The 11,512-nt window shown below is 49.8% G+C and overlaps 6 protein-coding genes across 6 annotated transcripts; 4 read left to right on the plus strand and 2 right to left on the minus strand.

Moving 5' to 3' along the window:
• The first annotated feature begins 1,025 nt into the window (after positions 1–1,025).
• On the plus strand, positions 1,026–3,759 carry EDB93DRAFT_136751 (uncharacterized protein). Its single transcript, XM_041455484.1, has 5 exons — positions 1,026–1,799; positions 1,846–2,266; positions 2,318–2,346; positions 2,402–2,661; positions 2,716–3,759. The coding sequence occupies exons 1-5, from the start codon at positions 1,132–1,134 to the stop codon at positions 3,444–3,446; spliced, it is 2,109 nt and encodes a 702-aa protein (XP_041310267.1). The 5' UTR covers positions 1,026–1,131; the 3' UTR covers positions 3,447–3,759.
• On the minus strand, positions 3,615–4,660 carry EDB93DRAFT_136765 (uncharacterized protein). Its single transcript, XM_041455485.1, has 4 exons — positions 4,496–4,660; positions 4,317–4,439; positions 4,112–4,245; positions 3,615–4,059 (listed from the first exon to the last, which is right to left on the minus strand). Exons 1-4 carry the CDS (start codon positions 4,554–4,556, stop codon positions 3,784–3,786), a joined length of 594 nt encoding a protein of 197 aa, XP_041310268.1. The 5' UTR covers positions 4,557–4,660; the 3' UTR covers positions 3,615–3,783.
• Positions 4,661–4,744: 84 nt separating this feature from the next.
• Positions 4,745–6,190, plus strand: EDB93DRAFT_1080723 (uncharacterized protein; the record flags this gene model as incomplete). The annotated part of the gene is made up of 6 exons (XM_041445565.1): positions 4,745–4,825; positions 4,885–4,966; positions 5,029–5,624; positions 5,659–5,962; positions 6,013–6,085; positions 6,145–6,190. The coding sequence occupies 6 exons, from the start codon at positions 4,745–4,747 to the stop codon at positions 6,188–6,190; spliced, it is 1,182 nt and encodes a 393-aa protein (XP_041310269.1).
• Positions 6,191–6,718: 528 nt separating this feature from the next.
• EDB93DRAFT_1131367 (uncharacterized protein) lies at positions 6,719–7,841 on the plus strand. The gene is made up of 5 exons (XM_041448958.1): positions 6,719–7,020; positions 7,081–7,156; positions 7,214–7,583; positions 7,633–7,660; positions 7,705–7,841. The coding sequence occupies exons 1-3, from the start codon at positions 6,869–6,871 to the stop codon at positions 7,466–7,468; spliced, it is 483 nt and encodes a 160-aa protein (XP_041310270.1). The 5' UTR covers positions 6,719–6,868; the 3' UTR covers positions 7,469–7,583; positions 7,633–7,660; positions 7,705–7,841.
• A 608-nt stretch (positions 7,842–8,449) lies between these two features.
• On the minus strand, positions 8,450–10,172 carry EDB93DRAFT_1131372 (TFIID-18kDa-domain-containing protein). The gene is made up of 6 exons (XM_041448959.1): positions 10,009–10,172; positions 9,867–9,953; positions 9,609–9,816; positions 9,315–9,560; positions 9,164–9,261; positions 8,450–9,141 (listed from the first exon to the last, which is right to left on the minus strand). The coding sequence occupies exons 1-6, from the start codon at positions 10,129–10,131 to the stop codon at positions 8,806–8,808; spliced, it is 1,098 nt and encodes a 365-aa protein (XP_041310271.1). The 5' UTR covers positions 10,132–10,172; the 3' UTR covers positions 8,450–8,805.
• On the plus strand, positions 10,074–11,409 carry EDB93DRAFT_1131376 (Phosphoadenosine phosphosulfate reductase family-domain-containing protein). Its single transcript, XM_041448960.1, has 3 exons — positions 10,074–10,109; positions 10,163–10,747; positions 10,801–11,409. Exons 2-3 carry the CDS (start codon positions 10,349–10,351, stop codon positions 11,170–11,172), a joined length of 771 nt encoding a protein of 256 aa, XP_041310272.1. The 5' UTR covers positions 10,074–10,109; positions 10,163–10,348; the 3' UTR covers positions 11,173–11,409.
• The last annotated feature ends 103 nt before the right edge of the window (positions 11,410–11,512 follow it).

The following is an 11,512-nucleotide window of genomic DNA, read 5'->3' on the forward strand; positions in this document are numbered from 1 at the left end:
TCGTTCTATTGACAATAACAGGCAAGGTAGATGGACCGTATGAGTCGCAACGTATGTCCAGCAGGTCTGGGTGTGTTGAGGAAAGTTGAGATGAGCACTTCGGAACTTGAAGCTGGTGCACGCCCAATGAGTTCGAATGGCTACAAATAATTATGTTAGGGGCCTCAAAGGGTGAGGGAAAAAAATAAGCGACAAAAGCAAAACGTTGACCCTCTGTGCACCGCGTAGACGTTGTAGCCAATGGATGGATGCTTATCTAGTTCACATCTAGTTCTCCCATGAGAGAATGACCCTGTTCCTCGTATATCATAGAATGATTGCGCCCGACGCCGACCGTATAGATGTGAGAAGTCAGTCTGTGCTGAGTTGTAATTGTGACTCACCTTGCTCGGGTCATCCAATTGGGAGTTGACTGCAACATTTATGAGTCGCTGGTCAGCTTTTGTAGTCTGCAAAACACTCACTTACCGTGACTTTGTAAACAAGCCGCGGGGCCGACGAGGATTGCACAGTGACCTTGAGGTTTACGAGTTAAGCATCACGGGGGCTGTTTTGCCAGCTTGGCAAGTTGAAAGCGTGAGCTAAACCTGGGATCGGAAGAAGACTTACTTCTCCGATTCGGAATTGGGAAATCCATGTGAATGGTCGAGTATCAATATCCACGAAAAACGCGGCGATGCCTGGCTGCGGCTTCTCATAGGTAAGAATACGATAGATAAAAATAATCGCCTTCATGATGGGCTCACCTATAGTAATTCCAAAGCGCCAGCTGGTCTCAGCCCGACCAAAATGATTTACATTGTACCATGTAACTTTTTATTCTTTGAAGCGATGTCGACGTGTCAGTTGGGCCATGATTTGATCCTCTGGAACGGGGGCCGAGGGCAACAGTACGTATACCTACATAGCCTGGTACCACGTACTGCAGCGCTTAACTTATTAATGCTTTCGGCATGCCAAGCGGCTTGTGCCGCGCCGCGTTGCAAGTCAGCGGCAATGACATAACATGCACACGCTGCATCATACGAAACACATAAACTTGACTTGATCCTTCATCAGTACATAGCTACCAGGTGCACTAACCCGTGACAAACTGCTAACAAAGCCCACACGACAAATTCCTCCATAAAAATGTCCGCTTCCGATCCAGGAGAACCGACGGCGGTCTCTGCAGGTAGCAAAAGGGCTCATAGTCCCAGGACTGCGCCTGCAAAGCGCGCCAAGGCAGTCCAGGCCTGTTTATCATGCAGGAAACACAAAACACGTTGCGAAATGCTTGATGGAGACAACTCCGGCTCCCAATGCCATCGCTGTAAAGTCCTTTCCCTCCCTTGCTCATTCGAAGAAAATGGTGCTCCGTCAAATGATCGTGCCGGGCCCTCCTCCCGCTCTGTGCACACACCAGACATCCGTTCCATGCGGGAACGTGAGGACCGACGTCCTTCCCTTGGTCTTTCCCAAAAATCCCATGATATACCAATGGACGACTCTCGCTCTCATACAGGTCCCAGTTATTCAAGGAATTGGGAAACTAGTTCAAATACACTACCACCATTTGCCAGATCTCACCCACAAGAGGAAGAGGTCGACCTTCTAGACCCTAAAAGGTTGCTGCCTGAGCGCCACAAGCCATGGGGATTTCTAAAGCTTCCTGGAGGGTTTGACGGCACCATGGTGCCTATGCTAGCTATGCAGGCGCTTACCCGTGCAGGTTCGGTTGATGACTCCTCACGGAATAAGGTAGACCAGTCATTGCTCCATATTCTTGGGAGGGAGCAGATGGACTATTTGACCGACATGTGAGCCTTGTCATTTTTTTCCCCTGCGAGACTCTCATTTTGGCAGTTTCGAGGAACGTTATGCTCCCTGGCTTAATTTGCAGCCTTCTCAGCAACCAGAAGGACCGCTTTTAAAACTTGCACAATGCTGTGTTGCATCACGACATCTCGGCTCATCAACACGCTCAGTAGTATCTCCTCAGCTATACCGCTTGGCAGACGAGTCTATTTTCAAACAGGCCTATCACCCCTTGCCATCTACAGATGCAATACATGCAATGCTCGTGCTTTCATTATGGGAACCCATAGGGGATCCAACAACAAAAGAGTCGCGCGATGGCCGGCTAATTGCTTCGACCGCCGTCAGCATGGCCATGAACCTTCGTCTAAGCGAGGCCATGGTATATTCTAAAACTCTCCGGAGGCAGAAAAAACCAAATGACCTTCCTAGCGCAGAGCTAATGGAAGCTATTGACAAAGCACGCCTCGTACGTCTTTGTCCGGCTCTCAATTAATTAACCTGAACTCGTGGCTTGTAGTGGTTCGCATTGAACAATGTTGAGTCGATGTCAGTACAGTAGTATGATTTACTTGGTGCCTCCAGCTAATAAATCTTGTTGCAGGCTTTGTGTAGGTACCGGGCGCAGCCCAATATCGGACTGTGACAGTCTCATACATGACGCCATCGATACGACATCGATGGCAACGATTGGGGCCGGTCGTGACATGCGACTCACTTTGATCTCCCAGATGTTCGCCGCCACGCAATACGGGCTCTCCATACGCCTCCGTTCCGCGGGGGAAATTGGGGTCTTCTACAAAGACGTGCTCGACTTCCTGATGCGCATGGATGTGATCGAACGTCTCATTTATCCCCTCCCAGGTATGCGGCCCCATCCATCAGCTTTGCGAGCTTAACTCTGAACCCTGACGCCAGTCCTAGCAGAGCACGAGGTCTTCTTCTTCACGATGTTGCAGGTTTACTATCAATCCTGCAGGCTGCTGGTCTTGGTACATGCCTTGATAGAAACGAAGACTGTGATTTCCAAGTGCGACCTGCAAAACCCGTGGTTTCTCGTTGCAGAGCATAATGGAATCAACCTCGGACGAAGTTGGGGCCACCAAGCGCTTGTGCTGTCTGAAGGCATCCTCATCACTGCGCTATCACGACCTGAGCTGGTGCTCCTTAGCGCCGCGCCTGATAATTTCTTCGCGATGCTCACCCTTGCGACATTTTTCGTCATCCTCAGTAAATGGTCCGTGATGGAAAATGCCGGCGAGCAGTTGCCAGGGTCAAGTGACAGTATTCTTGCGCGGACGATCGATCGCATGCAACAGGTGAGCGCAGCTCCGGACCATGTTCCCGCGAAGTGCGCTCGAGTCATCGAAGCTGGCGTGCTGAGTTTCCGAAGGCGCTCATCGGAGAAGTCGGAGACAGATCCCCGGGAGTTCAGCCAGCCGTTACTTGAGCATTTCGACGCGGCTGCGCGCAACTTCCGAGAGCGCGTATCAGCACCTGCTGAGCACTCTGGGTACCCCACAGAGCAGCAGTCATTCCCGTCGTTCCCAATCAACGACCCGAATTACTTTATAAATTCGGACATTATCCTTGATAATGATTTTTGGTCGTCGTTTATGTCCAACTTGAGCGATGGAAAGGGTAGATAGAATTGGAGGGATGGTGTATTTAATTTAGTCATTGTTTGTGTTACTATTTTGACTATGTTACGACGCAGGTACTTTTTACATATACCAGGTAACATGTAGCAAGTTAGCTCTTCTACATGTCATATATTGGCTTACTATACCTTCCTCCGGGATAGAATGTATTACCGCAGCTCCTCTCGATCTACTTGTAATTGGTATATTTTTACAAGGTATTTGGCGAGGCTTTAATTTGAGTTCCCGACATGAAAGATAGACTATGTAGATGAAGGTCCAAATGAGCTTTCATGAGTCAATAAAGTTGGTATCGAGGATCGATCGAAAGTGATTATCGCCGTGTCTAGCCGGCAGAAGGTGAATCAGGAAGCATGTCGATATCAAGTTGTGCGGTACGCCGAGGCAGGGGCTTGAGTGGGCGGGAAGAAACAGCTTTTATGTCAATCGATGAAGAGTCCGACTCTGAACTGCTGTCCGAGTCCGACCCGTCTGATTCTGATTCCGATTCTGAGGACGAGTCTGAGGAAGACGACCACAACGAATCTTCGCTCTCGGAATCTTCATCTGAATGAGGCTCTGAATCTTTGGGCCGCGTTTCCAACACTCCTAGTCCAAGGTTCTATGAAATAATCATGATTTCTGCGTTGGGAATGGATGGGAATGGGGCTTGCCATTTCGATGTACTGCCCTACATCCTCTTCGATATTTTCGATATCTACGCTCGATGGGTTTTCCCGGATACGCTGAGCAAGCGAGTCATTCTCTTCCTTAAGGCGAGGAAGGAAGTCCTGTATGCGTGCGAGCACTGTCCATCGAAATATTTAGAATTCACACCCATGGGAAATGAGAAAGATGGTAGAAGAAAGGACGACTCACGTTCGCTCGGGGCATCTACTGCATAAGTTTTTCTCTCACCAAAGTCGAAAGTCGGCGGAGCAGCATTGGATGTATTCCTGGATGGTGAACTTGAAGAGCTGTTCAATTGCTCCAGGAGGGTACCTAGATATTGACTTGAGCCAGCAGGTCGTGTATCGAACGACTTGAAATTTGCTCACCTATCCTCTGCTGCCTGTTCTCCTCGTCCTCGACTTCGAGCTTAGATCCAGAATGCGACATTGTATGTAAATAGCCTGAGATAGAAGGGTTTGATGCTCTGTGTTTCGATTTTTCGGAGTTTGGACGAATGGGAATATGAAAGGAGGTTTCACCGGATTGTCCGACATCAACGAGCGCGTATAAGAGGGCACTATTCTCAGCGACGATCTCCTATTAGTAGGACTAATCGATAACTTCATAGCTACGCTATGCCCCAGCAGCCACGCATTCGTGTCGTTGTGCAGCTCCCTCACAACCGTCCTGACCACCCACTTCCCGATCCTCCTCATGTGCGTATTCGCAAAACTAGTTCTACAAGCTCTTGGCTGAACGAGCTTGGTCCGTGCAGATTGAATGGAACGCAGAGAAGGCTAATATCTTATGGGAGGTCATCGCACTCTCTCGGACGAGCGATAACGGTGGCACGGATTGTGAGTCGTCTACTGGCAGTCGATATAGACAACCTCACGACGAGCTCACACTGAATCAACAGGGAAAGGCCTCGCAGCACACCTAGAAGTGCCACTTCCATATCTGCTTTATCGTGCACAGGCCCGATACGAAGATGACCTCCGGGGATTACAAGGCTTTCACGCTGGCAATCAACAAAACCAACCCGCTATCAAGTCCACAGAGGTAACACCCGTCCTCCCAGACAGCCCCCTCTCCATTAATATCCCTGCTGCACGATTCAACTCGCTCAATAGCGCCGGTAGGCTTTCCTCTTCCAAGCTGGCAACGCCTCTTGGCGTCCGTGCGCGGCTCAACTCTATCACCCAACACAACTCCGTCCAATCACCTTCAAAGTGCAAGAAAGCATCGTCCTCGTCGACATCTACTCTTCAAGGAGCTCAAATCAAGAGACCAGTGCGCCTGCCCTCTCCGTTCTCATCCGACGAGAGCGATTCCGAAGATGAGCAGGCCGCCAAGGAAGAAGAAGCTGACCGTGCGGCAGAGGAAGCGGAAGCCTTGTCACGCAAACTTGCAAGCCTGCAGCGCATGATGACGAGCGAGGCCCTTGGCCTTGTTGGTTCACCGCTATCCCATGACAAAGGCAAAGCACGAGATATCATCCGCGGGCGTGCGCCGGTGCCTATATTTCGTCCTGGACGCGAGAACTGAGGATATCATGGGATTTAAACGCAACGATGAGACCTTCAAACATGAAGAACGGAACCGCGATCACAGCGCTTCTGTATCAAGTGCATCTTCTCCGCAGGGTTCGATTCCTTCGATCCCATCTCCCCCGCCAGAGTCTCAATCTCCGATGGCCCGGCATCTCTCCACGAGCAAGTCGAGTAGCCCGCCGATAGTGTCTACGCGGAACGCACGGGGGCAGTCGCACATGCGTTATGGAGCACTTGCAGGGCTTAGCGAGCAAGAGAGCAGTCATGGGAGCTCTGCCTCAAGCTTCAGTGACATAAGTGGTACGTGACTCTTGTTATCTTCGGTCTCCCTCACGTCAATGTTGTCGTAGAAGCAAGCTTTTCGGCGTCAGCATTAGAGAGTGCGCTGATGTCAAATGTCCCTGCAGGAGCAGGGTCTCGTCTGTAAGCATCAGTGAAAACAATTGCCGTACAGCACTGACACCAGGAATTGTCTCTCACAGGTCTGCGATTGCAAGAAGCAGGTTTGTACGTGGGGTGCGGTTGTAGCATACCCCTTAGACAGTCGACTGACTGATTTATTATTCTTTTCTATTGATGAGTTCTGTTTAAAGGAATCTGTACCACTACCCATTGTTATCATAACCTTCCGTTATCCGCTGGTAATCCCATCAACCTAGATTTGATAGACACGTCAAAAGTCTAGACCTGTGCTCTTATTTAGCTTCCACACGATTCGAGTGTGTTCTCGTCCACGATGATCATCGAATGGTCATACTACTTACTAAGTCTTTATGCCGATCAGCACAGGATTGTCAGAATACAAAGGTGCATTTAAAGCGCCCCAGGAATCACGTTCATTCTTCCCAGTTAGTACAGCACTCGAAATTTAACCTTGTCCTGTTTCCTCGAGAGTCGAGACTACCTTCCGCTTTCATATATAACACATATACACCGGTTTCGAGTCAAAACAATACTGCCAGACAGCCAACGCGACAACCATGCAGTTGACGTTCGTAACGGATCTAGGTCAGACATATGCTGTTGATATCGACCCTGATATGGAGCTTGAGAATGTGATGGCTTTGCTAGAGGCAGAGGTGAGTTGCTTGTTATCTACCCCAGCTTCCATCCAGCCCTAACCAAGTGATATGCCAAATCCGTTCTTGTCTTTCCTTTATCCTCCTCATATGATGACCTGCATCGCACTGTCCATGAATCTGGATCATGCAGTCGAGTATACCCCCCAGCGAACAAAGCATCTCCCATAATGGGCGCGAACTTACAGATCCAAAAGCTACCATCCGGGCGCTCGGCGTGGGCGAGCACGCTATGCTCCTCTTACGCAGGCGTGTCAACGTCCCCGGGCCCGAAGGCAGGTGAGCACCTAATCCTGTTCTCGGTCTTCACTATACGCACGTATCGATGATCCTTTGCAGACCTATAGAACAAGATGCTGAGATGATGAGATTGCAAATCCTTGGAGATCCACAACTTATGAGACAATTACAAGATGTGTGTGGTTATTCTTTCTTGCTTTCTTTAGTTTCTCACTGGGTATTGCTCGTTCAGACGCTACCGGAAATAGCGGCCGCTGCCCAATCCAACCCCACACGTTTCGCAGAGCTCTTGCGACAGCAACGGGACCGCGCACAACAAGCTGAGCTTGGTCGGCAGCGCGAGATTACAGCTCTTAATGCTGACCCGTTCGATGTCGAGGCGCAGCGTCGTATCGAAGAAGCTATCCGTCAACAGGCAGTCATGGAAAACATGGAGCATGCACTTGAATATTCCCCGGAGGCGTTTGGGCGAGTGACTATGCTTTAGTGAGCGCTTGTCCGACGTCAGAGTGTAAATGTGCTGATGGACGGTAGCGTGCCGGTGGAGGTGAACTCGCATCCCGTGAAGGCGTTTGTAGATAGCGGAGCGCAGCAGACAATCAGTACGTCTTATCCCATCATTTTCGTGTCAGTCTGACTTCACTTGTACAGTGAGCCCTGAATGCGCAGAAGCATGCGGGTGCGCAAGTTCAGTCTGCATTAGACGAAACTAACGCATCACAGGATAATGCGTCTCATTGATGGACGATTTGCAGGCATCGCACGTGGAGTGGGGACTGCAAAGATTCTGGGACGCGTGCATAGTGCACAGATGCGACTTGCAGACTTGCATCTTCCGTGTTCCTTCACGATAATGGAGGTCGGTCCTCTTTCTTTTCCGATATATCTCCTTCACTCGTAAAGCTTACACAAATTTGAGGGCCGTGATGTAGATCTTCTCCTCGGGCTTGACATGCTGAAGGCACACCAGGCATGCATTGACCTCGAAAAATCCGTGCTCCGTATCCAAGGGCGCGAAGTAAGCTTCCTCTCTGAACATGAACTTCCCGAAAAAGCACGTTTGATCGAGTCGGGAGTGGACGATCCCATCGCGTCTACCTCGAACTCTTCTAGCAGCGCTCCACAATCTGCACGAACGAGTGGTGGTAGAAGCGCTGGGACCAGCGGCTCGTCCTTCCCAGGTGGAGGAAACACGTTGGGTTCCTGCGCCTACACCACGTGCATCGACACGTCCCACCGCTACCCAGTCACGACACCCAGATTCTGCCATCGAGTTGATCATGGGTCTTGGCGTTTCGCGGGAGGTGGCTATCAGTATGTTGGATGCAGCCGGTGGGAATGTGGATGCTGCTGCAAGTTTGTTGTTCTGAGTCGTAGGGTGGGCGGGGATGATGAGAAGATATCAATATTCTTGGATTTTGGGGATTATAAAATGTATGATGTAGATGAATTAAAAATCGAGGAAATTTGGCAATGCGCAGCTAGTTGCATGATACACCAAGAACAAGTGGCCATCTCCTTTGACAATCTACTGGCATACTTACAAGCAGTAGAGACGGCGTAACGTACGTACACTGCATAGTCCTTTGGATTCCACGACTCGTAAGTATCATATTCAAGTTGGCGAAACTTGAGATGGAATAAAAAGCTCGTCGAGACGACGCGTCTGCCCTGCCGGAACAGCCGCGGAAATCATACTAGTACAATCCATATCTACATTTTGGGTATCATAATAGAAGAAGTATTAGCAGTCCGTAGGGATACAAATATAAAGGATGCCCGATCATCCTCTCAAACCATATAACATAAAGCACACAAGCAAGTCTAGATAAGACTGACTCTGGTGCGCACGAGCCCACCACGCCAATTCCGCATCCCCGCACTGCGGTGATGCGACCAGTCCCCCTGCATCCGCGCAAATGCATCCTGGATGTGCTCGGGCCGTAGAGCCGTTCTTGCTTCTGGAGGGGGTAAAAACAGCGAACTCGTAGGCAGTGGTGCTTCTCCCTCTTCCTCTTCATCCTCTCTTCTCGCGCGTTTCTCCCGTTGTTCCCCTCGCCTATGTAAGTGGTGTGACTTCCGCTTGCCGAGGATGGGCGAGGTGCCAAGGTAGTCATCTCGTAAATATGATTCTTCGAGGGATTTTTTGACGTTGAGGCCCTGCGAGCGTAAGGGAGCGCACCATTTCGAATGCGAGAAAGCCGACGATGTCGACGGTATCGTCGTTGGCTTTGAGGTCCAGGTGTGGGGGAAGGTTGAGAAAGTCACGGAAGCGTTTGGCTAGTTGTTCATCGCGTGAGTAATATTTTGTCTAGCTCATGAAACGACTTCACCTTTCCGATATGTAAATGATGCTTGTCTACAATCTGAATAATGTTGGTACTCTTCTCTCGTCATTTGTCGTGTGGCATCATCGGCTTCTTTGAGGCGTTGTATACTTGCTTCATGGGCCTCAATATCGTCCTCGTCCTCTTCGTCGTCAGATTGGTGTCCAGACTGACGGAGCACTTCGCTGTAGATCGTCGAAATCTCCCAAGGAAGTTTGATAGTAATTTTTTGCGCCTTGGTCGTTAGTTTATCTACGTGGATGTCAGGAAAACGTAGAAAAATGTTGGATATATACAGACCGTCAGCGCCATCCTCGAGATTCTCAACTTCAACACCACCCCCTCCATCACCACCCGAGTCTTTGGCATGCTTACGAACATCCTTCCATGAGAGATATGTCCGGAGACGGTTGACCTTACCGCGGTCGTGGCGAATGAGGAAGATGAGGTCCTCCGCGGTAATGTAGCGCACATTACGCCGATTCGCGTGGAAGCGGGCTTGCAGGATCTAGAGTAGCATAAACATCACAGGAGGATCCCATTGTTAAAGCCACTCACAAGTTCGATGAGCTGACTGCGCACAATATCCTCGACGAGGTTGACAGTCTCTGGATTTGGGTCTTGGATCTCGCCAAAGACGAACATCTGCAGGCATTCGGTCGTTTATGTCAAGTGCGACATGTAAATGTTGATGACGTACCATCTGAGATATCTCCTGCGTATATTTGTAGTCACGACTGGTGCCATCCGACGGTTTCTTTGGGGCCACTACTGGTGCTGGAGCAGGCGCTGCAGCTGGTGCTGCTGTTTGTGTTGGCGCCATAGTGAGTGAAGTGACCAACTTGATCACTTGCCTAATGGTTGATAAGCTTTTCCCGGGCCGAAGTTGAAAACCTAGTCCCGTGGGTTCACTGGTGTTGCAATTACTACGCCATTGAGTCATGCATGTGGACCGTCGTCTCAAATACCATGTCTTCCACTGACAATTCCCCGTTCTCTTTGTTCTACATTATTGTAACATCTTAGCTTTCGCAAACACAATGGCCGACCAATTCAGCACTCCGCTTGAGCTGCCACTGAGTGAAGAAACACTCGAGGCTATCAACGCCCACCTCTCCCAGCTTTCTCCACAAGACATCCTTGCATGGGCACTCACGCACCTCCCTGCCCTATACCAGACCACAGCTTTTGGTCTCACTGGGCTCGTCGCCCTCGATATGCTTTCCAAGTCTGGTCACCCAATCCCGAAACTTATTTTTCTGGATACGCTGTACCACTTTGCGGAAACGTATGAGCTCGTGCAGCAGGTGCGGGAACGTTATGCTGTCGATATAAAGGTATACAAGCCCGAGGGATGCAATACTGTTGGAGATTTTGAAAAGAAACACGGCGAAGAATTGTGGGAGAAAGACGATGACACATACGATTTTGCGGTCAAGGTATGTAGTTCATCCTAATATTTTAATAGGTAGCTGAGCTGGATTGCATGCAGGTCGAACCCGCCCAGCGTGCATACCAGGAACTTGGCGTGCGCAGCGTTATCACGGGCCGGCGTAGATCTCAGGGCGGCGATCGTGCTTTGCTCCGACCGCTTGAGATTGATGAAACAGGACTCCTCAAGCTGAATCCACTCTTTTCGTGGTCTTTCGTGCAGGTTGATGCGTACATCCGCGAGAACAATGTTCCAAGGAATCGACTGCTCGATCAGGGGTATCGCAGTGTCGGTGACTGGCATAGCACGCAACCCAGTCGCGAGGGCGATACTGGCGAGCGTGCTGGGAGATGGGCAAATAAGGAGGGAAAGACTGAATGTGGTCTCCATAAGAACTTCTTTGAGATGAAGCTGAGGGCAAAGGTTCGCTGATCTTTGGGTGATTTGGATGTTTTACTGATCTAATGATATTAGGTCGAAGAGCAAACCATACCAGCAGAAGAAGTAACAACCGCTTCAGAGGTAGCTACTCCTCCTGCGTAATTAATTTAATGTTGTAACAATGCTGAGGAGTCTTGAATATGTATCGTTGTCCATTTCTCCATTTAAGCGCTGGTCTAAGGGTTTGAACATTCTCTTGGCTGTGCAACGTCTTGTGACCAGAGCGGTGTGTAGATCTATTTCTTTTTGACGCTCAGGGCATCTGACGAATCTAGGCAAAATAAAGGCTTCGATAGTCTTGGAAATACAGGAACTGGCTTCTATCTCTCAG

Source organism: Suillus bovinus, assembly GCF_016758785.1.
Source record: "Suillus bovinus strain UH-Sbo-P2 chromosome Unknown EDB93scaffold_12, whole genome shotgun sequence".
In the NCBI taxonomy this organism is placed as follows: Eukaryota; Fungi; Basidiomycota; class Agaricomycetes; order Boletales; family Suillaceae; genus Suillus; species Suillus bovinus.

Bases quoted from the DNA above. Each gene is read 5' to 3' on its own strand.
- EDB93DRAFT_136751 (XM_041455484.1), top strand. From the start codon at position 1,132: ATGTCCGCTTCCGATCCAGGAGAACCGACGGCGGTCTCTGCAGGTAGC. The intron at 1,800-1,845 runs GTGAGCCTTGTC...TCATTTTGGCAG, and splicing joins ATGGACTATTTGACCGACAT to TTTCGAGGAACGTTATGCTC. The intron at 2,267-2,317 runs GTACGTCTTTGT...CGTGGCTTGTAG, and splicing joins CTATTGACAAAGCACGCCTC to TGGTTCGCATTGAACAATGT.
- EDB93DRAFT_136765 (XM_041455485.1), bottom strand. From the start codon at position 4,556: ATGTCGCATTCTGGATCTAAGCTCGAAGTCGAGGACGAGGAGAACAGG. The intron at 4,246-4,316 runs GTGAGTCGTCCT...TTCGATGGACAG, and splicing joins AGTAGATGCCCCGAGCGAAC to TGCTCGCACGCATACAGGAC. The intron at 4,060-4,111 runs GCAAGCCCCATT...ATTATTTCATAG, and splicing joins TAGGGCAGTACATCGAAATG to AACCTTGGACTAGGAGTGTT.
- EDB93DRAFT_1131367 (XM_041448958.1), top strand. From the start codon at position 6,869: ATGCAGTCGAGTATACCCCCCAGCGAACAAAGCATCTCCCATAATGGG. The intron at 7,021-7,080 runs GTGAGCACCTAA...GATCCTTTGCAG, and splicing joins GTCCCCGGGCCCGAAGGCAG to ACCTATAGAACAAGATGCTG. The intron at 7,157-7,213 runs GTGTGTGGTTAT...TTGCTCGTTCAG, and splicing joins TTATGAGACAATTACAAGAT to ACGCTACCGGAAATAGCGGC.
- EDB93DRAFT_1131372 (XM_041448959.1), bottom strand. From the start codon at position 10,131: ATGGCGCCAACACAAACAGCAGCACCAGCTGCAGCGCCTGCTCCAGCA. The intron at 9,561-9,608 runs GTCTGTATATAT...ACATCCACGTAG, and splicing joins TCTCGAGGATGGCGCTGACG to ATAAACTAACGACCAAGGCG. The intron at 9,262-9,314 runs GTGAAGTCGTTT...ATGAACAACTAG, and splicing joins ATCATTTACATATCGGAAAG to CCAAACGCTTCCGTGACTTT.
- EDB93DRAFT_1131376 (XM_041448960.1), top strand. From the start codon at position 10,349: ATGGCCGACCAATTCAGCACTCCGCTTGAGCTGCCACTGAGTGAAGAA. The intron at 10,748-10,800 runs GTATGTAGTTCA...GATTGCATGCAG, and splicing joins CATACGATTTTGCGGTCAAG to GTCGAACCCGCCCAGCGTGC.